Source organism: Ornithodoros turicata, chromosome 4 (genome assembly GCF_037126465.1).
Source record: "Ornithodoros turicata isolate Travis chromosome 4, ASM3712646v1, whole genome shotgun sequence".
NCBI classification, from domain to species: Eukaryota; Metazoa; Arthropoda; class Arachnida; order Ixodida; family Argasidae; genus Ornithodoros; species Ornithodoros turicata.
In genome coordinates, this window is record NC_088204.1 from 5,082,237 (window position 1) to 5,107,244 (window position 25,008).

General features: G+C 44.5%; 1 protein-coding gene across 5 annotated transcripts in view; it reads left to right on the top strand.

The window, feature by feature from the left end:
• The window catches only part of LOC135390780 (3',5'-cyclic-AMP phosphodiesterase 4C-like), a 381,323-nt gene that overhangs the window by 224,750 nt on the left and 131,565 nt on the right, over positions 1–25,008 (top strand). The window contains exon 1 of one of the 5 annotated variants that reach the window (XM_064620670.1): positions 19,642–21,830. The exons of 3 other annotated variants lie outside the window; for them this stretch is intronic. In XM_064620670.1, coding sequence (XP_064476740.1) covers positions 21,430–21,830 — 401 coding nt within the window. In that variant the 5' untranslated portion in view covers positions 19,642–21,429. Of the gene's footprint in view, positions 1–19,641; positions 21,831–25,008 lie in introns of those variants that run through there. One more of the 5 variants, XM_064620671.1, reaches the window with a different exon arrangement.

Sequence of the window (25,008 nt, forward strand, 5' to 3'; positions counted from 1 at the left end):
ATTTAATCTCATATACGATGCTATGCAGGAAGTTTAGCGGTCTGACCTATCTACGCCGAGCCAGTGGTTGCCAGCCCTGACACATCGTATAACGATGAAATCGATGTATCTCGTCCCATACGCGTTATAAACGAATTGAATCGAAGGGAAGACAAAGTTATATTTAGGGAGTGACTTTTCCGGGTTAAACCCGATTCCGCCCGGTTATTCTCCCCCGAACTGACCTCCGACCAAAATTGGGGTGAAACCCGATTTCTCCCCCTGAATTCCAATCACTATGAAATCCTCAAGTGACGTTTCCACTGAAGACGAACAAAGGTCGCCACCTGTAACACTTGTAAGAATGGGTCACTTACGTTCCCAGCAATACACCCATGTGTGTCAACACTGTTTATGCCTTCGGGGATTACCCCTGGAAGGTTACGATCCCGCAAAAAAACAACAAAAACAAAACAAAAAAGAGAGATTAGAAAAGGACTTAATAAGACAAGAGCAGAAACAAAAACACCCGATCACACTCGAAGGCACAATTGTCGCCAGATTTCTCCCCGAATTACAGATTTAAAAATAGCGCCCGATTTTTACCCCCCGAATTAGAGAACGACATTTAACCCGAAAAAAAAATCCCTCCCTCCCTAGACTTATATTCTTTTTTCTGCATCTGATGTAATATAAATGGGAATGCTGAGCAAAAAGTTATGTTATTTGTACTCTCCGAAATAAGCCCCAGAGTATACTTGTTGCTTTCAGCTGTTTCGCGCCGTAACTGCCCCAATTATTAATACTAGTCTACTTGTTACTCTGAATGGCGCTCGTTCCCAGCGACGCCGCTTGCGAAAGGCACGTGCCCTTTTCCAACCGTTAAATATTCTACAGCAAAGTGCGTTTTCCCTTGGAGGGAGGAAAACGACGTTAGCAGCTCCGGAGGAAACATCCCCGAGGTACTCGTGCCATAACTTTGTCCGGCCGGAGAATATTAATAACTAATGCGAGTTGCACTGACGTTCTCAGCCGCGTTATTATTTATTCCCTCGTCCTTAATGTGTGCTCAGTCAGAGGGGACAGTTTTCCTATAAGCCTTGAATTAGAGATAAATCGCCTCGGTTTCGTCAAACTGTTGGTTCCCATGGTAACCAGCGGCGTCCTGTTTTCGTCTCATAGCAAAAAAAAAAAAAAAAATGAAAATACCATAAAAGTTGATTGATTGATTGATTGATTTTTAAAAGAAAAAAATTGAGATGTTAGTCTCGAGCCACTCGGGACTGGCGACTGGCTACTCCAGGACGCGTTATTAAGAAAAGAAAGGGAAAGTACACAAAATTCGACGCTTTGCAACGGAATGGAAACAGAATAAATGAAATAAAAGTTGTTGATGTTGTTTTCGGCGTTTCTTGAGCACTTATCGCTGTGGGTGTATGCTAATAATTTGTTTTTATCTCTTTACAGGTGAGTGTTCTTTCTGGACCTTCCGCGTTCAAGTTGGGGAAAGGTAAGCTTTTACGAACAACCTTTGCCTCGGCAGTACGTTGAGCTGAAGTGGTTGAAAAGTCGTGGGTTATTTTCGTGACAAAATAACCCGCGGTGTTGTGGATGTCAGTGCAGTACAGAAACGCTGGTTGATTCGAGTGTAGAGTTTCTCTAGCTGGAAGCCAGTATATGTTGAAAGAACGACTGAAAGGTTCTATATCGGTAACTTTGGTCAATAAACAACCCGAAGGGTAAACAAAACGCCAACGCAATACATAAAGGCTGGTTCCATTCGTGTATTTCCTCTTTTGGCACCCATAATGTTGAAAGAACGGTCTGAAGGTTATTTGCGGGTTATTTTGTTATTTTGGTCTCACCAAATATTGCACAAAATAATATTTACTGGTTATCTGTGCGGTAAATGAAGGCTGTTTTGGTTAGGTTATTTGCTGTCGCGAGAGGCTTGTGGTCCGTCATGATTGGCACTAGGGATTTTCCCCTTTAAATCTTGGGATCTGCTTGGCATGAATTTTTAAATACCGACTGTAGAGACCTCCAACTGTATGCAGGGTCTACACCGCCCACCTCTAACATACAGGGAAAGTATGCGAGCGTTCGCCGCGGGGGGCGCTGGACTTAAGATACTCAGTGGCGCCCCTAGCAAAGTGCAGCTCGCCTATACAGGTCGCAATGCTGTATGATTAGATTAGATTAGATTAGGGGAAAATGAGAAAAAACTTGTGCATCGTCACAAATGTATCCACTCTTACGGGCGCCAAGGAAAATGTGGTACGACCTCTGGGAAGATTTTGATAGCGTTCTGTCGTCTTTCTTGTGTTCTTTAATCAGTGGCCCGTATCCGAAAGGAAACCCTCTGTATTGATGTCTCCTTTATTCATTCGAGCGTGACCAGACTGTTATGACAGTAAAAGCGTTTTAGACATCGCAGTTGCAGCGAGACATATGAAACTGCCGTTGAGCTTTGTTTAATTCTTACTTTGCCATCTCATATGTCGTCCATTCTATTCCCTTAATGTTCAGATATCTCCAGCTGCTTTCAGCATTTGCGCTCACAGATATTCCATTGTGCCTGCATGAAAAGTGAATCCTATGGTGAAAAGTGTAGGCGGGAATTAAAAATTATCTCAGCCTTCGTGTTCCGTACTACTCGTTAGGACTCTTCTTTGAAAAGTGGGAGATGCGACAAATCATCTCCTATTTTGCTCCCTTACAAATTGCTGCCGTAAAGCTCGGCGAAGTAGAATTAGGCGTCGCTTTCAACGTTCTTTTAATTGTATTTTTTTTTCTTCTTCTCTTTTTTACAAAATGGTACTTACGCACAGCTTTCTTTCTTCTCTCTTTTTTCTTTTTTTTTTTTCTGGCGCGACTGAATGATTGTTTGACGTCACGGGCGCACGCGTCCAATAAGAGAGCACAGAGAGAAGATGAGTTTGGGAGAGAAGGAAGGCGTCAAGGCGGCGCTAGAGGCGGAATTACACGTGTGTCTAACCTCCGCCATTAGCACCAGCTGCGTAGTAACTAGTTACATCGTAATTGGAGTAGTTTATTCAAGCTGCCAAAGGAGCTTCCAGCACATTTGATATAGTTAAACGTTCTACGAAGAAGAAGAAAAATCGAGACACGACACTTGCATCCCCCCCCCCCCCCAAATGCGCTTGCATATATTTCGAATGTGCTCTAGAGTAGGTGCTCGTTACAGCTAGTGTTTTGTGGCTTTCGGAGTTTATTTTTTGGCATAGTCGTAAGGTTGTTTTCCCGAGTTTATTGTTTTCCGAGAATTTCGGAGTTTTTCGTCGTTTATTTATTTTTAACAACTGCGTTACTATTCGAAATTTGGAGAAAAAGTGACTACTGCGAAACGACATACTTAGAAAAGGAATGAGAAGATGCCCCGGAGAAAACGCTTACTTTTATGCGCCAAAACTTGCAGACGGCGACATCCGTATTACAGTCACCTGGCGCTGGAGAAATTTATTCACTGACCCCCCCGCGAGGATGGAGTGCACCCGTATTACACTTACGCACAGCGGTCTGTGACAGAAGCAGTTCTGACGTTACTCAGCGACGCAGATCTCATGCATATCCTGTGAGCTCTCAGCTTGCGAAGTCTTGTATCATCTCATTCGTCAGTGTCCCACCCTTACCTCGCCCTCATGCCTCTCCCCTCTCACTTCATGCACATTCCTCTGTTCTTCTTTCTTTTCCATTTTCTTTCTTTTTTCTTTGATCTCTCTCTCTCATCCCTCTCTCGTCTTTTGTTAGTTCATTAGTTTCTTTTCTTTTGTTTAGTTAATTTTGGTTACTTTATTTTCTACGTATATTTTTGCGGATAATAGCAAGTCGGCACACCGTCTGGCTGACCTGACGCCTTCCTTTCCCTTTCTTTTTCTCTTCGAATAAAGTTTTAGCGGCGTACATTTTTCGGATAAATCCGGATAAAAATTCGGATAAATATTCATAACGTTGCAAGAAGGAGGAGCTGCAGGCCGGTGCAGGGTCGTGTCTCGTATAGGCAGGATCGAAACCTGCATTATCTTTTCGTGTCTCAACGCGTACGATCGCGTGCAACTGAATCTTTAATACATGGCGCCTTCGACCGAGCGTACCTCTCGGTACGGCGCCCTTCTCCGCAGAATTAGTAATGGTTGAATTTTCCCCGGCTAAGTAGAGAACGCATCGTGCTTTGCTGCTCCCGACACAGTTCCCGACGACGTGACCTTGTTGCCCTGGACCGACTAGAGCCCTCGTCCATTAGATTCGAGAAAACTGCCCGGAGACTGGCTGGTTGAGGGTTGAGGCGACGACCTATATCGAAGCCCTGGTGAAATCTCTTGTGAAAACTCTTAGTGTAACTCTTATATATACGTATATATATAAAAAAGAGTAATTTTAGTCCTTTTGCGGACCAGATGCATTGCTGCAACTGCTATAGTCCCTTTCGGAAACAGATAAACGGCGGCGTATGATTGATTGATTTCTTTCTTTTTATTGTCTTACCATTTTCTTACATAATACTGGATAATACTGATAATAGGACCGCTAGGCCACCCTAATCTATGCACCTATGAAACTATTTGCAGCGCTGTTTGGTATTCCGTATGGAGGGGGGTCCCAAGCAGCGTACCAACATTAGTACAACGTTGGCCCAATATTGGCAACCAAGACTGCCGATTGGCTAATATATTGGCTCCCAATATTATACTATTGGGAGTATGGTGGCGATAGTGCGCCAAGATGCCAATCTGTGTACGATATTCAGAAAATCATGGTAATTGGCCATTATTCCCAACGTGCAGACAATATTGACATAAGCTTGGCAAAATATTGTGTACATTACATTGGCCTGGCCCATTATTGGTCCAGTTTTACTAATATCTAGCCAATATTAGGCCAAGATTCTGTGCTGCCTGAAGTGATACCCATATCTTTGCCGGACTTTTTTTTTTTTTTTGTCTTTCTGGCTAGCATTTCTTTCTTTCTTTTTTTTTTTTTTTAGTGTGGGCAGGGAGTGTTGTGAGATCTTTGGGCGGCGTTAGGGGGAGGGCATACTACGAAAATCCCTGAATATATATTGCATGCAACCGTACGTCTTTAAACCAATACGTATAGTGACTGGGCGAGCAACGTTTCTACAGTGACTTCTTCTGGATTCTTTCGGTCACACTAGAGTCACTAAATTTTTTTTCTTCTTTTTTTGGGGGGTTCCGTGTTAGCGCCGCGAAGCAACTGTGACTATGAGCGGCGTACAGACGTGGACAGATGGAGGGAGGACAGCAGGAAGGAGTGGGAGACAGAGGGGTTAGTATGCGTCCTGGGCCGACTTAAAGGGAAACTGTGCCGACATTCGTCTGGAAAGTCTTCGGAAAACCTCGGACAGCACAGCCGATGACAGGACTCGAACCCGTGTCACCTCCCAGTCTCGGCGTGGAAAGCGATCATGCTAACCACTATGCCGCGGGAGCTGGTAGTCACTACGTATCACACGTTACCGTAATAATATCGGCATTGCATGCGTAGGAAGTACCTCTAGCCCTTTTCTGTCTTCTTTCTGTCCGCATATACGCTTGCTGCGCATCCAATCATCCCAATCATCATCATCATCATCATCATAAAATAAAGTTGTCGTTGTTGTTCCTGCGCATATACGGCTCCAGTTTACTCGCGGTGCCCAATACTGAACACGAAGAAGGAAAGGTGTGCTCGTGGACGACCTCTCCCGTGTTTACTCGACTTAATTCCGCGTAAGGGCTGACGTTCATGAAGCCGCTGTACTTCCTTAGGCGCTCTCTCCCTCTCAACCCGTTTAATCATCCCTCTCCCAACAAGCAACGGCGCCCAAAACCAAGTTGTAGACGTGCACGCGGGGAGATGTGATCAAATTATCTTCCCTCCGTCGTTCGACCCGCGTGTGCAATCGTATATCAGCGGGATGCGCGCCGTGTTGTTTTTATTTCGCGCAACACATACTGTTGTCTTTTGTGTCGATGTTATCTCGTTATGTACTGCGCGCCGTGGGAAGCGGCAATTTGCTATATGAACGCGACGCACGCCTCCTCACTCTCTAACTCGGTTTGCATCGACGCCTTCCGTCTGGAGCTCCTAACAAATTCGGTTGCCACGTGTTATGACGATTTCTGCAGCAAATTTAGTTTGAGACTGTCGAACGCGACAGACAGATTTTCTGTGTACATGATAGGATGACAGAGGAGGATGATTGAAGCTGGCGTATTTTTTTTCTGAAGTTTTTAATGGCGCGTGATGGAGAGAGACCACGAAAAGATAAGGCTCGGTTGTGTTCCCTTCTTCGCGTAATGGCGAATGCATGAAGACACTCTTTTTGTGAAGAAAGATGAAAGTCACTGAAAAGGTTAGCTAGCTGTAGGGATCGAACCCACATCTTCTGGATTGCCGGTCCAGGGCTCTGTGTCTGTCCCTTCTATGTTGTTCCAGCCTCAGAACATCAGTTTATCTCTTGTTTAACTCTTTTTGTTTTGTTCTTTGTTTTGCTTTGGAGCCTCGGGAGCGAAATGTACCACAAGGTGAGAGGGTAGAAGAAAGGCTGGGAGAGAGAGAAATTGGGGAAAGGGAACGATTTTGTGAGGAGCGGTGTGACGTCGTCGCGCGTTTTTTTTTTCTTTTTTGTATTTACCTGTTTGTGAGTTGTGGTTCCTTGGGGAGCTATTTGTTTGTCGTAGTTATTGCGTATATTTATGTAGTTTAGTGTGTGGGTCATGAGTTGTGATTGGCACTGACGTACCTCGTGATACGTGCGACGTAAAGCGTGACGAGGCCTACGAGCCGCCGCGTGACGTCACGAAGTAAGAGTCAAGAGAGAGGGCTGAAGTCAGAGTACAGTGCGGAGGGGATGAACGAGTCAAGCCAGAGAACGAGAACGAGAACCCGCCCGGATGGAGACCCGGAGGGAGATCGGCAACGACGGCATCCGAATGCCTGGCATCCAGTCTTATCCGATAGGTTCGTCGCCGAAGTCGCCTTCTTCCTGCGCTCACGTCCGGGAAGCCGAAGTTGTGGCCGGGAGCACTTGGGCCCGTTTTTGCATAAAAGTTGAGTAGCCGTGTTTACATGAACGCGACAGAAGCGAATCGAATCGGCTGAAAACCGGAATGAAGTCGATGCGCCACCGTCTGCGTGGATGCGCATCGAGTTTAGCTCGAAACTAGCGCCCCACGGTGTCACATTAGCCGCGTTTAGCTTTGGTAGCGCTTAAGCGAGGAGCGAACCCTAACCTAACCCAACCCAACCCAACCTAACCCAACCCAACCTAACCTAACCTAACCTAACCCAACCTAACCTAATCTAGAGGAGCAATTTATGTGTTTATTTGAAACTCGGTAGGGTATCGTATACAGTATCACATAGGGTAACTGGGCGGATATGGTATACCTATTCGGGCGAATTTAGTCTTCTACTTTTTAAACGGGTGTTCGTTTTCACTCTGCGCTGTAACAGAGCTGAAAGTAGTCTGTCTCGGACGACACGTACAGATGAAAAATGTGGTGCCGGGACCCTCAGAGCGAAAGTTGGGGGGCGTCGGAAGCTTCCGATGCCCCTGGTGAGACTCGTATACTCAACTCTTATTCAAACGGGCCGCGGCTCACTTGTTGAGACGTCCCTCTTGGTTTCTAAATGTTATATACACTAGAGGAAACCGGAAAGACACGGAACACAGAAGAGAACATATTATGCGAGTTCTTGGTGTACGAGTGTTTCTATATTTGGAGCGTCCTTACGTCCCGAAACGGCAACCAACCGTTCCTTCTTTTCCATACTTCCTTCTCGAGCCCTATATGCAGCGCTACACCTTTTCTCTTTTCTGTGGTAGCGTGGTGTAGCAACTGGGAGTAAGAGCAGGTAGTCAGCCTCGCGTTGCACTTCTGGAATTTAAACCGCAGCGCGTGCGGGCGTGAAATGTATACGGCTTCACATATAGTGTGACATTCAACGGACGGAAACGGTATTCTGTCAGATATCCGTCAGACGTCTCCATGAAGCAGAAAATGTGTCAGGCCCGTTTCGTTTCGTTTCATTTCTTTCCTCTCTTTCTTTTTTTTAACTGTGCAGAAAAAAAAGAAATAGCGACATCAGAGGTCCCAAGCATCAAACTGACAATAGAAGTGATGTGGCTTCCCGCAGAAAATGCACACCGGTAAAGAATCACAAAGGAACGTAAAAAAAAGAAAAAAAAAAAGAAAGAAATAAGCGTCGATCGTCTTTCGTGATATTGCCTCCCGTCTTTTCTGAAACAAGATCTGGGCTTATTTTCTTCTTCATCTTTCTTTCATTCTTTTTTTCTTTTTTGTTTTGCTTTTCATCCTCATCTTTGCGCGAAACGATTTCGGGCCACTTGAGTCAGCTCATCTTCTTAAGCATCAAAAGTATCTCTGGATTTCATAAACCGAGCCACTATATACGGACCAGTTCATCTTTTTTGGGCATCAGAGTGTTTCTGGGTATCAGAAGCCGAGACACTCCAAGTAACCACAATAATAATTCGAGACGGGTGCTTAAATGCGCCCTGCTTTATCTCCCTCCGTCTGTATCTGCATATTTCGATATATGCAGTTCCGCATCTTGGTGTTCGCGCATGCGCGTCACAACGGTGCGCCTTCATAATGCAGATTTCGTGAAAATGCTGAAGTTTGCCGAGGAAACAAAGAAAAAAGAAAAATGTCGCTCGTCTGTCTTTTAGATTACGATCCGGTGTCTGTCCGTCTGTTCCGCTCTGTTTCGCCGTCTGTTTCGCATACGGAGCAATTTGCGATATTGATGTAGATTAGGATACGTCGTCGGCATCTTTTGATGTCTGTGCGCGCTTTGAAACGCTCTATACGGTTTGAAACGTCAGTCCCGTTTTATATGAGCCCAGTATAACGCGCGACGGAGCGACCGCTGAAACGGGATATTGGAGGATCGCCTGTTTTCAAATCCTCGTGTCGCGAAATTTGAGTTTCCGGTAATTAGGATAAAGTGCGCACGGGGCAGATGATTAGGATGACGAGTTGTTTGATCTGACGCGAAATATGTGTGGCCTTTTAAGAGGGCGGCCCCAGTGTGTTTTCGTCGATGTAATTGTATATACGTGCGCAAATACGCCGGTCGAATAGACGGTGCGCTTTCAAAGGACGTTTTATAGTTTGATTATGTGAGTGAGCAATATGCATTACAAATGGCATCCAGGCCGCTTTTATCGCTGGGTTTCGTGAATTTCAGTGCACGTTTCGAGAGTTATGATGTGATGCGCTCGCCGGTATATACAATTAATGAAGAAGAGACTTGGGAAGCCGTGTAAGGATTAAAAAACAATTGCTAGTTTTATTACATTTACAAAAAGGAAATTAAATGGGAAGTCTAGAAATAGGTTTATAGTAACATTTAGGGGTCGGCGTTTCGGCAGTCAGCCCTGCCTTCAACAGGAATATATGTAGGAATGTATATATATATATATATATATATATATATATATATATATATATATATATATATATATTTGTAAGTGCTCAAACGTCGCCATGCCAGCACTGGACAGCTGTTTCGGCCTTATTGGGCCATCATCAGCAGTACGCAGGCAGGCGGGAGGAATCATGTGCTACGTGACCTTCTAGTATACATGCAGGGTGTCCAAGCTAAGTGTGAACATATTTTTAAATATATATATATATATATCAGTTTTTCCGAGATGAAATCAGTTGCAATATAGGATATGCTGAAGGGCACCCCTTAGGAGGGCATTAGCAAAGTCCTAAGGCAATGTCTTAATTAACTTTCAATAATTAACTTTTTAATTATAAAAGCTACGAAGTTGTCCCATTCAGAGCATCTGTTCCTTTCGGTCACCTGATATCGTAGCCGTTTTCAGAACAAAATCCGTTCGGTAGATCGTCCGCAAAAAATTGAAGGAGGAATTGAGAAAATTGAAGGAAGTGAAGGAACACCGTTTTTTTTTTCTTTATTTTGTTCATTGCGCATCTTCGGAGACGCGTATTTCCTTCATCCCCAATGTGAGAGGGTGAAGGACCACAGTGCCGCCTCATGCGTCGAAGATGAGCTTTAACTTGCGGAAACAAAACAAAAACAAATGTATCCGGTGACTCTATCGGAACTGCCCTTGTCTTGTTTTGCATTTTCTGTTTTCTTTTAATCTTTTTCCAGGACGCAAGAGGCAATAGTGTGCTCTTTCCCCCTCTCACATTGGGGATGAAGGAAATACGCGTCACCGAAGATGCGTAACAAAAAAAAAAAAAAAAAAGAAAACGGTGTTCCTTCACGACTTTTTGGCGGACGATCTACCGAACGGATTTTTGTTTTGAAAACGGCTACGATATCAGGTGACCGAAAGGAACAGATGTTCTCATTGAGACAACTTCGTAGCTTTTATAATTAAAAAGTTAATTATTGAAAGTTAATTAAGACATTGTCTTAGGAGTTTGCTAATGCCCTCCTAAGGAGCGCCCTTCAGCATATGCTATATTGCAATTGATTTCATCTCGAAAAAAAAAAAAGTGATATATATATATTTTTAATATGCTCGCATTTAGCTGGGACACCCTGTATATGTGTGTGTGTGTGTATGAGTAACTGAGTACAGATATAAAAATTAAAGACAATTGCTAGTTTTATTACATTTACAGAAAGGAGATATATATATATATATATATATATATATACATAATGACGATGATATGGGGATGACTTCCGCACAAAAAGGAATCCTTGCTTTATGATCCTAATTCATGATTAAATAAGAAGGCGAATGAAACGATGTGGATATGTTCGTCTCAGCAAGGTTGGATCTGGCTACCCTAGTACTTGTAGATTACAAAAATACACTGACTAAAAGAAGAAGAGCACAAACTAAGGACACACACAGGCTATATGCTAGGCTTGGCTTGGCTAGCGTGCTTTTCTCGCATGGTACAAGACAAGACAGTGTTCCAAACTACGTGGGAATGTGTACGGCCTCCAGTGCGACGTCGCTGCAGGTCGTCCATCTTATGAGACGCCGCACGAAAGCCCATGGAAGGTTGTTCAATCGCCATCGGTGCTCCCTTAGCGATACGTACTTTTATGTCGTTCCAGTGTACGTCTTTGATGTATCGTTTACAAGGTCCCCTCTCTGGCATTACAGTCAAACTCCTTTATAGCGAACACCTTTTTAACGAAAATACCACTACAGCAAATTTTTTTTGCGGTCCCGCTGGAGCCCTATAGGTCCAATAATGGACATCCTTTGTAACCAAAATACCTTTACTGCAATTTTTTATTTTTTTTTTCTGTCCCCTGAGTTTCGTTGTAAAGGAGATTGACTGTATAAGTAACATTTGTCCTTCAAGCGGAGTCCTCCGATAAAGGGTTCTCGCCTCGGTGCTGAATTAATGAGGTTTTCCCTCAACTGTTTCTATTTTGACGATGAGCCCGTATTGAGGTGCCATCTGCAGCCTCGCTCATAATTTGCCGCCCCATCTGTCTCTATCGCAGTCTGTTTCTTTTCTGTTTGCTCAGTGAACGCGTTCAAGTAGCTCTCCGTTTATTTTAGTCCGTGCAACAGTAAGAACTGGAACGGAAATTGACAAGATATACTTGCTGCCGCGTGCCTTGTTATAGTATTATATTATATTATTCGGCTAGGTTATATTATATTAGATTATCCTTCATTTTATTGTAGCTGGTGGGTTGGTAAGAAGCAGCAGTGCTGCTTCGCGTATTCGCTGTGTATTTGCTTTGGCTGTGTAGCTATATAGCGAAGCGGGATAGTTCTGTATCCCCCGCAAATACAATGCACCTAGTTGTATAACCGAGCCAGATACATATGCAATACATTTACGGATATACTGACATTTATTAAAATACGTAGGCCGCACCGGCAGCACAACAGGATAAAAACATGACCGAAAATATACAGTATTTTTTTATATATAGTATATACTGACGCATGCAGTACACACACACATGATACGCGCATGAAGCAGCATTCTCCTTGTTGCACACTCTTTTGCCGGATGTAGGAATATATTCCATTCGAAGGAGACATTCCCTCGACTCGGAATTTGAATGGAATACACTATTATTCGCTCCCGTATCGAAAAAACAAAAAAAAACAAATCAGTATATTCGCGCAACCCATAGTGGTGCATAAGACCAGAGTTACCAAATGGCTTTGTATACATGCTATTGGGCGCAGTAATCATGATGATGCGTCGTATTCGGCACGCAAAACACTAATGTCGACTAAAGGAGCGGGTTTCTGCGAAGAGAGAGAGAAAAAAACACGGATTTTTATCTCTCCAGAAACGTCGATATCTGCGGTCACAGTAACCTAGTACAGACATAAATGGCAAGTTCTCGTTGATCATTATCAGTCAGTCAGCAAAGTCGTCAATAACGAGTAGAAGGTGAACACACACACACAACAACCGTCCATAAATCCGGAAAATCGCGTAAACTTGACTCTTATATACGTTCAAGAATAACTGTGGAAATACGGCAAAAAAACAGCAGTGATTTTTAACGCAAAACAGCTGAAGTGCAATATGTTTTCTTTTTTTTTTCAGTGGTATAGGTAGTGTTGAGCCGGATAGTACTAACACCACCGCGAAGCCAACGTGATATATGAGAGTACATATTCGGCTTATATACACGGTGCAATGTAGGGCAAACGGCCCTAGTAAATTGTACCTGCTCATAAACGCAGTCTAACTACAGTGTACACGCATCCAAGAATAGCGAGACAGTTATGCGGGCCAGCCACGTCCAGGGATAATTATTATGGGGCACATTCTAAGCCCATGCTACACATAATGAGGCACGCGGACACTGCACGTACGGGCCTGCGTCAACCAGTGTGGGAAAAACGAAAGAATCTTGTGTCACAATGGCGTATACTAATTCCATAACGATGCAGAACACGGAAGAAGCTCGGATAATGGTGTGAGATAACACCCAAAGCCCGCGTGCGGTGTGTGGAAATGAGTCGAGAATCGCGGAAGAACACAGATGCACTTCCATGTTACTTTGTATTTCTTTGTTTTATTGCATTTTGTGTTACTTCCGTTAAATGTGCGTGAAAATACAGTTTTATTAGAGGTGCCAACACATTCTCTGTGCTCACAACGACGCCAAGTCGGACGAACCTTATGGCGTCTAGAACGCAAACAATACAGGCTCGCGAAATTCAATTCAAATCGAATTCAAAATAAAAATTACTCGCAAAAAGTTATTCTCTCTTGTGACGTTGTTTAGGAGGTATAGCGGTTTGAGCAGAGAACAGTTGCGCGCAATATAAGTACTCAGCGGAGTGATCAGGAAGGATGTCGTCGTCGTCGTCTTTGTGGGACGACCAGACGGCCCACCACAGCTTCCTATTGGTTCTCAGAAGCACGTGACCTCTCCTAGTGCCGCCGTCCACGCAATCCGGCCGCGTAAATGGCTCCCGTGGCCTAGTGGTTGCGGCGATGGCATTGCACGCCGAGACTGGGAGTTCCCCTAGAAGTCGGCCCAGGACGCACATTTCCCCAGGGCGTCAGTCGTGACGTTGCCCACGTACGTGAGGCCGACAACGGCAAGCCCTTTCACCATCACCACCACCACCACCGACTGGGAGGTGCTGCAGTTGCTGCACCGCGGCTGTGCTGCATTGGTGTTCTTCCTGGATTTTTCTCGGACGCTTTAGGATAAACTTCGGCACACTGCCTTGTGAAGTCGGCCCAGGACGCAACCCGTGCGACAGTGGTTTAAGGTACCCGCCTAAGCGTGGCCGACTGCTGTACAAACTGTTCCCCCATCACCGGCATCGTCAGTGGCTGCAGCTTTTAGTCCCCTAGATTGCAATTACTCCCTATTTTAGTCCCCCCTCCCTGAAATTTAATCCTCATCACTGCAAATACTCCCTAAATTTCGGATGCATGCACTTATAGTCCTATAGTCCCGAAAGTGACTAATGGGTTTGGCAGTGCATCTACTCCCCCAAAAGGACAAAAATACTTTTTCCTTAGAGGGTACAGTGAAGACTACGCAATGAGCTTCCACAATTTTCCCCTTTTTGCAAGTGCTCTTACTTTGAAACTTTTAGTCGTCGTCATTGCGGTTGTTCAGCCTCAAAAGGATGATCCAACTTCGTCCTGTACGGGAGCTTACGTTGTCAGCGAAAGCTTCTTAGAAAAAAAAAAAAAAAGAAGAAGAAGCAAAAAAGTGAAGGGAAATCTTTTGATCAATCAGGGCAATCTTTGAAGTGAAGGGAACAAAGGGAAATTACTCTTTGCGCGACAATACTCCTCTACCTTAAAAAGAGTAGAGCAGAAATAAATACACAAAAGAAAAGCTACGAGTAATGATATCTCCTAATCGTGTCATTCTCCGGTTCTACATCAAAATGCTTGACGTCTCTCGATCACGCGCGCCCTCTATTGCTGCTGGCTAAAATTCGCCGACTAAGCTTTGATACGTGAACCGCGTTCCAATCTCTCACCAGAGTGCAGCGCAGCACAGAAAGAAGAAAAAGAGGAAACAATTACATCATCGAGATGATCTCTCCGGAAGCAATGGTCTGCACTGAACAGCTCCATTAACTTGTTCCGTGAACTGAGCTCACCTCTGCAGTCGAGCTCGGAATATTGAGTTGATTCCCCCGACGGGAGCTTTTCCTCCTTTTCCCCTTTCCCTCTTAAGTGGTACTCCGGACATGAGGTCAGTTACTGGGCGTCTGTAAGAAGCGTCCTGTTGACTTTGCTAAGAGTCTTTTGAGTGCTTCCTCTTTAAGATGCGGTACCGTCCAGTAATGCGGTTCAGTGTGCAAAGATTGTTGCTCTATCCCAAGGAGAACTCTCGGGTTGAGGTCGTGATGACGTCATCGATGCGTAGGTTCTCGTGGTGTTGAGCGGTGGGGGTTATGAAAAATGATTGGCAAGCGAGCAAGTGCGTGTGTGAGAGGTGTGTGCGTTGATGAGGTTCGTTTTTACATCGGGAAGGCCGCCAGCTTTTTTTCCCGGGTACTGGGCGATGAACTTTTAATCTGATATTTTGGAAGTCGTTTCCTCGTATTTCATATTATTTATTTTCAATCGTTTCCTCGTATTTCATATTATTTATTTTCAATTGTATGCGCTCGCGGAACAGTTCCCGTTGCAGCTCTTGGTGTTTTGCGATTGCTAGTACAGTCAAACTCCTTTATAGCGAACACCTTTTTAACGAAAATACCACTACAGCAAATTTTTTTTTGCGGTCCCGCTGGAGCCTATAGGTCCAATAATGGACATCCTTTTTAACGAAAATTCCTTTACTGCGAATTTTTTTTGCTGTCCCCTGAGCTTCGTTGTAAAGGAGTTTGACTGTACTGGTATAACTTGTACAGCCGATTGATGCTAGAGGTTATTTCGGTAGAGACATCTTAGCGCGGTAGTGAACCGCATATACAACATTGCACACGCTCAAACCCAACAGTGCATGAGGACGAGGCTACTCAAAATGTAGGAAGTGGGGTATACGGCGGTGGTGAATCACCCTGTTATAGCGTGTCTCTCTCGAAAGATGGCGTCTCTCTCAGAAGCAGACGGGTGTCCGTCTCCTTTCAACACAGTAGAACATCTTTATAGTAAAGCTCGTCGGACCGTGAAAGGTCGTTACTATATCAGTATCTTCACTATATCAGTAGTTGAATTTCTGTCATTATAGTGTCATTTCTATTTGTAATTATTTATTACTACATTCCAATATGGTAATGTTATCTACCTTTCCGCACACTACATATGAAAGACCAGTCCATTACATTGACTGTAGTACTCAAACCGTCGCCTTGAAACTGTCAAGCCCATGTTCTCATGCAAGCTCCAATGACTAGTAGATTGCACCTTGGATTGGATTGGATTGGATTGGAAGATTCATTCGGTGCGTAAACTTGCGAACATGTTATTTGTCTACTGCAATTGAAGCACATTGGTGCTTTATTCATTTTTTTTTTCTTTGCTGTGTCTATTTATTCGTGAATAGGCCTCTCCCTGTTTGTGAACAAATGACGTCATACTGTTAAGACAGCGCCACCAATATGGTAGAGTTGAACTACGCCGGAAGCTAGGGGTCGAACAAGGTCGCGCCCGAAAGCCACGGTCTTGAGGGGACTATACGATGGTCCCTGAAAAGGACGCGACCTTCGGTCCTACTTTTCTTTCAATAGCGGGCAGCGAACAAGTGCCCATTCGTGGAACCCAGCCTTCCCCTTCCGATTTGTTTCGGTTTCAGTCTCTCTACCAACGTCATGATGACGTTTCTCAGGTAGAGGTCTATTGCCTTTACTATAGAGAGAAAAAAAATATCTGGGTGCCTATGGCTGTTTAATTCGTGACCTCACTATATCCGTACCTTTACTATACGCATGTTTACTATATAGAGAGGTTTTACGTTGTATGTTCTACCAGAAATGTCATGTGTTACATTTAAAGAGTAGAAGATGAAGAAGAAGAAAGAAAAAAAGGTTACAGATTTGCGCATTGATGTGGATCGATATTCTTTCTATTCGCCTTTTGTCCAGGATCTGGGCTCTTTCTTGTCTGTTCGCTTAAATATTGCGTGCCCACGGTTCCCCATCTGATCCACCGTGTCTGTCCAACGGTTTCTTTTCAACGACCAATCAAAGCCTGAGCATACGGCTGTCGTCTGCGAGCGTTGCGTTCATTAAGAACGTACCTCGTCCTGGCCAAGTTGCAAAAACAGTAGGCAGCGCGCTCCCGGGGCCCATAACTTACGCCCCTTTTCTCTTTCTGCGTGTATTTATAAACGAGCAAAAACGAAGATTCCTTTCGAGCATGTATCCCCCCCACCCCTTCACCCCCACCCCCTCCCCCTTCTTTTTGAGATTTCTGATGAGCTGCCAAGAAGGCTCAAAAGGCCGGAGCCGTGATGAGTTGAAAATGCCTATTCTCCCCATCTTCTGGTATTTGTGTTCGGAGTTTTTTTTTTTTTTTTTTCTTCGTGTTATCCCTCTCCCTTTCTTCTACGTATCTTGGCGTGGAAGGGGGAAAGGGAGAGGGGTAAAAAAAAAAGCGATATGTCATAAATTTTTTTGGAGAAGCCAAAATATGTGCGACAGTTGCTAAATTCAGGCTCCTGCCTCCCCACCGTCCAAAAGTGCGAACCGTTTTTCTTGGGGATTTAGAAGAAGAAGCATACCGTGTTTTTTTTTTTTTTTTTCTTAGCTTGGTATGTGACTGTGCGCTTGTGGAATTTATTTTTCGTTCGGAGTATGATAACACATTTGTCACGTTCAAAACAGCAAACTACTTGGCAGGTTCGCTGTGGTATAGTCCACGGGTGACCTAGAGTCTCACCGAGCGCACCTGGTGTCATGCAGCAGAAACTGCCACATACTGCAGGGTCTGCAGATCAAATGCTGCACAGTCTAGATAGCGACGTTGCTGTTTGGTTTCGCTATTTGTTTTTAATTTGGGGTAAAAAAAAAAAAAGAAATTGACTCTGACACCTAATACAACTCATGTTAGAACTGTTCGATAAAACTGACACTTCTTCCAATCTACTTTCAATTATAATATAACTTCTATAGTTTTATCAGCTATTTTCTTCCCGTATCTAGTCTTATCAAGCTGTGTAACTTAACGGGAAACAATTAACTTGTTACTGAGAACGCTGTGGGTTCCACACGAAGAAAGTTGTGTACGTATACAGTCAACGTACGTCAACGTACAGTACGTATACAGTCAGTATACTCAAAAAGAAAAAGAAAAGAGGACTAATTGTAGTCCTTCGAGGGCCTAGATGCCCAGCCAACAAAGATGGACGCACTCTCTCAAAATGTGACTGCGTTACTGCAGGTTCACCGTTAATTATCGCATAAATTTTAAAATCCCAGTCCACATTACAAAACAGTTCGCGAAAGACATACAACAACCAGCCTATATGAGAAAGAAGTGTTACTATTCTTCTTCTTTTTTTTCTTCATATTTTTCTTTCTTTTCCAATCCAATCCAATCCAAGTGTTACTGAAAGGAGAGGGACAGGGAACGCACGCGAATAGCAACAATGAAACGAAAGACAAAAGCTTTTATATCAACTTTTTTTTTCTTCTTTTTCTTCTTCTTCTTCTTACCCCTCGTTTTGTTCCGGGGCTTGCTCCTGTCTTTGTTCCTTTTTTTAGTGGCAGTCAGGAGGCGGGGGGAGGGGGGGTAGAATCTCAGATGAAGCGATAATTGGGGGGCGCTGACGTTCAGAATGCGAGTGACGTGGTACACCTTGACTAGTATTTGTGCTGTTTTGTAACGTCGTTTGGAGTTTCTACTCAGAAGCAGATACGGGAAGTGATGCGTTTTCTCGTCGCTCTGAGGGACACTCCAGTCCTATATACACTTGTTAAAAGATATCCGAGTAGTATTCGCGAAGGGAACTTGGAGAAGTCATTCGTTAGGAAGGTGTAAGGGAACCTATCAGACCCGCGAGAAATTTCCTCTTCGTGATTAAGAATTATCTCGTTAAACGAAACTCATGTGTGCACTCAGATACGTGCACACCTGTGATTCGATACAATTTTGACGTGAAATGTACAGAAGTTCCGGGTCCTGGTAAGTTAGCACACTCTTAAAAATGAACTTCACCGCATAGCACGCTCCTAGCCAACCATAATCTCGAATGATATCGTTATCTGCCCTGATTTGTTGAAAACGGTAGGCGTACGCCTTTTTTTGTGACAATTATGAACAGCATAAGTGTCACAAAAAAGGTATACGCCTCCCGTTTTCAACAAATCAGGGCAGATAACGATATCATTCGAGATTATGGTTGGCTAGGAGCGTGCTATGCGGTGATGTTCATTTTTAAGAGTGCAGTCCATCTGATTGAATTGAATTGAAATTTATTTACCATGAGCTATTATGTACATGGAAGGCGGCAGGGCAAAAAGTTGCTTAAGCAACTTATCTGATGTCTATTTCTTTCCTGGAAGGTAAACCGGTTCGATTTTTTTTTTTTATTAAACGTTTCTTGCTTGCATTTACGCTCGGGATATCATACCAGTCGATCACTTTCACGCTAACATTAATCAATTTTATTATTGAATGTATTAGGTCAGCCTGATTTAGTGACACGTACCTGCCACGAATACACCCGTTTAGTGTATAACAGCGAACAAACCGGACAAATCATTGCCCAACCGCCCTGCACAGAAATCGAAAAGGTTGAGTTCCCTTTATGAAGACAAACCGCAAATGGAGAGAGAAATGAGATTCTTCCAAACCCATGTTCCCGAATGGCTTCCATCATCCATTGTATATCTTCAGTTTCTTTCTTTCTTTTTCTTTTTTTTTCCCGGAATCTCGTGCCTTCGCTCGTCGACTGTCATGTAGCATAGCCCCAAAGACTCGTCATTTCTTCGTTTTATTTCTGTTTTTCTTGCTCGCTCTTTCTCTCACACCCGACAACTTTCGTCGTCCTGCCACTTTGACGATCTCCCTACTTCTGTCGCGCGGCTGACGTAGTCGAAATTCTGTTTTTGTTTCCCCCACCTTTTGCCGTTTATATTTTTGTTTCGTTACGTCGCCGTCCCTTTTTATTTTGGTTGCTGCAATCGTGCGAGAAGAGGGAGGATGCTCTCCGCCATCTTGAAATTTAGCTTTGGAGGCGGGGAGGCCCCGTGCGGTTCGAAAATTAGACGTGTGTGTGGCGGACACGTCGTCTTCGAAGATATCTTCGGCGGCACGTAGTGTCGTCTGTTTCGTTGCCATTGCGTCGTCTGCTTCTTCGAGCCGTGTCGTCTGCTATCGCAGCGCTGCGAGTTCTGCGTCTTTGGAGTGTTCTTTTTTATACCGCGACCTCTCTCTCGCTCTCGTCGTCATGTTCTTCTGAGTCACGTGGTTGCGACGTCCGTGACGTAATTGGGATTCTTGGACTCGGATGCATAGCGAATCGTCTCTGTTCTTCTGCCTTCGTGAGTTATTTACAACTGATCTCTGTCGTCTGCTTCCTCAAGCTCCTTTACGCTGATTTTTGCCATCCGCTTCGGAACTCGATGTCGTCTGCTAGTTTTATTGAGCTCCGTCCGCCTGGTACATTTCATTCACACCCTCGCCCATTTGCTGTCATTTTTATGCATTGCTAACGCATTTCAAAAAGTGACCGATTGTTTATTAAATCAGATGAGCGCCGATACGAACTTGTGCTTATATGATACTAACGTATCGAACTTTACAACGGCCCGTGTTTGCAGTTTTGGGTTACCGCATTAATTCCATTGCTTGTCTGAGTTAACCTGTTTGTCCCTTGCCACGAGCTGCACCATCGGCATCCAATGTATTCTAACATGCGTACCCATCGTGTTTACCGTGCTAACAGAACTGAAGCACGTTGTTGACATAAGTGCTGCCTGCGGACTGTGTTGTGAAATGAATTTGCTTTTGAAATACTCATGGTTATTCCTCGCCACGTGACTTGGAAGGCGCACCCGAGAGTGAGAGAGAGAGAGAGAGAGAAAAGAGTTGTGTGGTCGTGTCAGTGACGAGAGCTGTATGTTTCGACTGCTTGAAATAACAGGGCCAGTTGAAAGGCTCTATTTAGCCTGTCGAATCAGCTTCTCTTGAAGCGTGTGAAACCATCACTCCCATCGAACAATCTGTGGAAAAATTAATACTACCGAGTGTGTGTGTGTGTGACCTGCGTTCCAATACAGCTCGTCGACCGCGTAATGTTGCCCCTGGATACAGGCATCGACGGTTTATACTAGTGCTAGGTCCTATGTCGCCTTCCCTTTCATCGGATAAATAGTGACCAAGAGGAAATATCGAAAGCCAACCCAAAGCAGTTATTGGAAGCTGGATTGCCGACGAGGTACTGCTTCTATTGGATAGCTGGAATTAACATCTCGATGCATGCAAGAGAAGCCACCAGTAGAACGCACAAAGCACGTGCAACATGAACGTTCGGAACATGAAAGACTCCGATGTCCTTCAAGGTCGTATGGAAATCAGCTGTCAGACAGGCGTCCCTGATGTTAAACTTGCTCATTGGTTCGTTCTATGCACCGTGAAGCTTCGTCGGTAATACGCAGTTCATCGCCAGTAATAAGAAGGAATTCACGGGACCTATGCTGTCACCACCCGAAAATCGACGTAATCGAAGTACCGTACTTCAGGAGCAGATGCACCTCTGCAACGCGTCTTCTTGTGTCCCAAAACATCGCACGACTCGCGGATGACTCAGTGGCAATATACGAACGTTAACAAAGCCATCCCAAGAGAAAGGGACTTAAAAGTCGAAGAGCTCTCTTGAGACTGGAGGAACCGCACTCTATAGCCATAGCAGTGTCTTCTCACGGAAAGCTGAGTTTCTTCGCGCGAATCGTCATTAAACGTGGGGGCGACGCATAAGCGAGCCTCGTCTTCTGGCGTTGCCTTCTGGAACTGGAGAGAAGGTCAGAACTTTTTTCACGCTCTGATGTGGGGGAGGCTGGAATTACCGCGTCATGCAACGCTGGGGACGCTCGCAAGCGCCGTGCTTTGGTGGCTGTTCACTCTGTGGATTTGGCGATGGTGGCTCGCACCGGGCGTCCTTTTCAGTTGGGGTCTCCTGGGTGTGTGGTTGGTGCCGGCCGTGTGGCTACTGCCTTCCGACGAATGGTGGCAAGAGTGGTGCAGTGTCACGGGTGGTCTGGAGCCTCACGGTGTCCTTGGTGTCGAGAAGGAGAGTGGTGGTAGTGGTGGTGGTGTTGAAAGCAGTGAGGTGTTCTGTGCGCGAGGCGAGAGGATTGCTGGCGCAGAGCTGGATCCAGGATTGGGCCTGTCCATGCATCATATCTCGTATCTCCGCGAGGTTTATCAGCGCCATCGAGACAACCGGTAAATCGGTTCACTGTATTTCTAGTTACCTCATGTTAACTCATGGAGCAATATGTTGTTCCTGGTTCCAACGAAAGAGTGACATTGGTTATGGATGCTATTACACCGCTTCCTATAACTTTTTCTTTTTTTTGTTAGTGGGGGCCACCCGTGCTCTGTCATTTTAGCCTCGCAATTAATTAACCTCCTCTTTCCTTTCCTCCTTTCCATTTTCTTCAATTCGCTTCGTGCGTCGAAAACGAATCCGCATTCTAATTAAACATTACTCTCCTCGAGAGAGAGAGAGAGAGAAAAAAGGAATGAAAAAAAAAAAATCGTTCGCGCATTTTCGCCTCATTTGCCAGGGAATAAATTAATTTTCTCTCGAACAAATTCCGCACACGAGAGAGAGGGTTTTTTGAGGAAAGGGATAATTAATACCTTCCATTATTCAGGGCATGAATATAGACGCATGGATTATGATGCCAAGAATCAGCCTCGTCCCGACCATGAGTTTCGCATTTCGTTTACCGGTGATTCGGTGCAGAAGTCTTCAAGCTTGCAACGTAAAGTAAAAGATAGAACACCGCTATGTGCGTGCGACCCAAAATTATTTCTCCGTGCTCCCGACCGATGGCGTAACGTACCACCGATCGATTAAAGGGGTGGTCCGGCACAGATCGGGCAATTTCGAAACCTTCACCGCAACTTTAGCCTCGAGTATTTAGAGATAAACAAGGAGAATGTAGAGGGTTACGTCAAGATCCACTTGGCGAAAGTAACAACAAAAGTATAAAACACATAAGCTTTCCTTTAATGGATACAAGCTTTCATGCAGTGGACCGCATTTCGTCAGTAGGCACCTGACGAAATGCAGTTCACTCCATGAAAGCTTGTATCCAGAGCGTCGCACCGAACTGGAACCGGAACCGAAAACTGGAATTAACCGTACTTTAGCTGGACCTGAACCGGAATTAACCGTACTTCAGCTGGAACTGCTCCGGAATTAACCGTACTTTAACTGGAACTGAACCAGGATTAACGGTACTTTAGCTAGAACTGAACCGGAATTAACCGTACTTTAGCTGGAATTGAATCGGAATTAACCGTACTTTAACTGGAACTGAACTGGAATTAACGGTACTTTAGCTAGAACTGAACCGGAATTAACCGTGCTTTAGCTGGAATTGAATCGGAATTAACCGTACTTTAACTGGAACTGAACCGGAATTAACGGTACTTTAGCGGGAACTGAACTGGAATTAACCGTACTTCCGTACTGGAATTGAATCGGAATTGGACCGTAATTACGAGCGCCATGTTGGAGCTGAACTGGAACCGAACCGATGTAACAACTTCGGTTACCGGTTCGGGATACCGGTTCGTTTCGGTTTGGTTTGTGGTGGGGGTGACATGGAGACTCGAGCGCTCTGCCTGCCTAGATTGGTGGCATGTTGCGCGGGGATGGGATCAAAGGGGTTCCTATTGGTTGAAAAACAGAAATAAATGCATAAAAGCGTAACTAAGAGATTTTGTGTCATTTTTAGTGGCTACCTATAATTTTGTAGCATATTAGCACCTCGAACCGGTACCGAACCGGTTTACAGCCTCTGAACCGGTTAATGGAACCGATATATGTGAACTCCGGAGCTGAAACGGAACCGAACCTTTATGCCCGAACCCGAAACAAACCGAAAAACGTTTCGGTTCGACGCTCTGCTTTTATCTATTTCAGATAAACATGAGTGAAAATCTCATTCGGAATAACGAAGCAGTGCGAGAAGTTTGCAGAAATATGCCATGCATACCGTAACACCAGAGCGCCACTTTCGAAACCTCACTCTCCAAAAAAGCACGGAAGGAAATTCCTTCTCTAATTCCTTTTTCCTTCATAACGTTTTACCGAATAGACCAAGAAGTGTGAGCGTCATCATCAGTGTTTATCCGTGTATTCACACGAGCGACATCCTCAGGGAATATTCTAGTGGAAGAAAAAGCGAAAACACTGCTCACAGAGCCGAAGTTTCGCCCCGTGTCAATGTTGAGCATTCACACCGTGCGGAATATCGGAAGTGGCGTACTGCGCATTTAGCAGACAACACTCAGCAGACGACACTGTCAGCGTGTTTTCCTGTCGTCTGCTACGGAATATCTTGTGGCTGTGTAGAGCGCTCGCGCTCACGTGACAGCTGAAACAGCACGTGACAGCTGACGTGCAGCAACACGTGACAGCTGACGCTGACGCGTCTGGGGGAATGCGAAAATAGATGCGCTGTGTGGACGTGCAATGATGTTTGATGCTTTGTAGCGCTGATGAAACGAGGTACTCATGTGTGTTCTGTATGATATGTCTTCTAAGAGCGTGACCTATTTCACGGTGTTCCTATCGTTCCATCGAATACTTGGACTGTTTTCTGTATCATTTTATCGTTTCTGAATGTAATTGTGTCTCGTATATCGATCGGGCTCGTATATCTCGTAAAATATATTTTTACGCACCGCTTCAGCTTATGCGTACTTTAACATCCATTACACTCTCTTCTTTTTCGTGCGGTTGTATCGTCGCTCAACTTGAAACAGCATGGCATACCTATAGCTGAACCGAAAAAAGAAGAAGAAGAAGCAAAAGAACTCTAGAGGAGCAGAAATGCAGAACGCTAAGAAACACTCTTTGCGGATATATTAAGTCTACCTTTGAACTTCTTTTTATTCAATTTTATTTTACATACCTGGTATCTATTTTGTGTGTTCGCTGTCAACGTGAAAGCGCTGAGTGGGTTTTTCCAGAGTGCTCCGAGTCAGCTCTATCGCTCTTCTTGCGGCTGATGCATTCCTCGCAGCAGAGGAGTAGTTTCGGAGCCCTCTGAAACAAGAGAAAACAAACTTTTTTTTTTTGGTGGGGGGGGGGCAGTTTTTTTTCTACTGTTGCTGCCTACGTATTACCTTGCTTTCCCAGAGTGTCTTTTTTTTCTTTCTTTTTTTTTGCGGTTGCGTTGTCTTCGAAGAACCATTTGTCAAATCGCATTTAGAGTTTTCCTAAAAGGCTCTTTTGTAACCGTTCTGTGTTGTGGTGTGGTCGAGAGGTAACAGCATTTGGAAGAACACTCGTAAAAGCCATTCAAGCGAAAATTTTAGTGGCTGTTATGGGTTTCTAAAGAAACCGATGTCAAAAGATTCACAATCTGCGCGAAAAAGATTT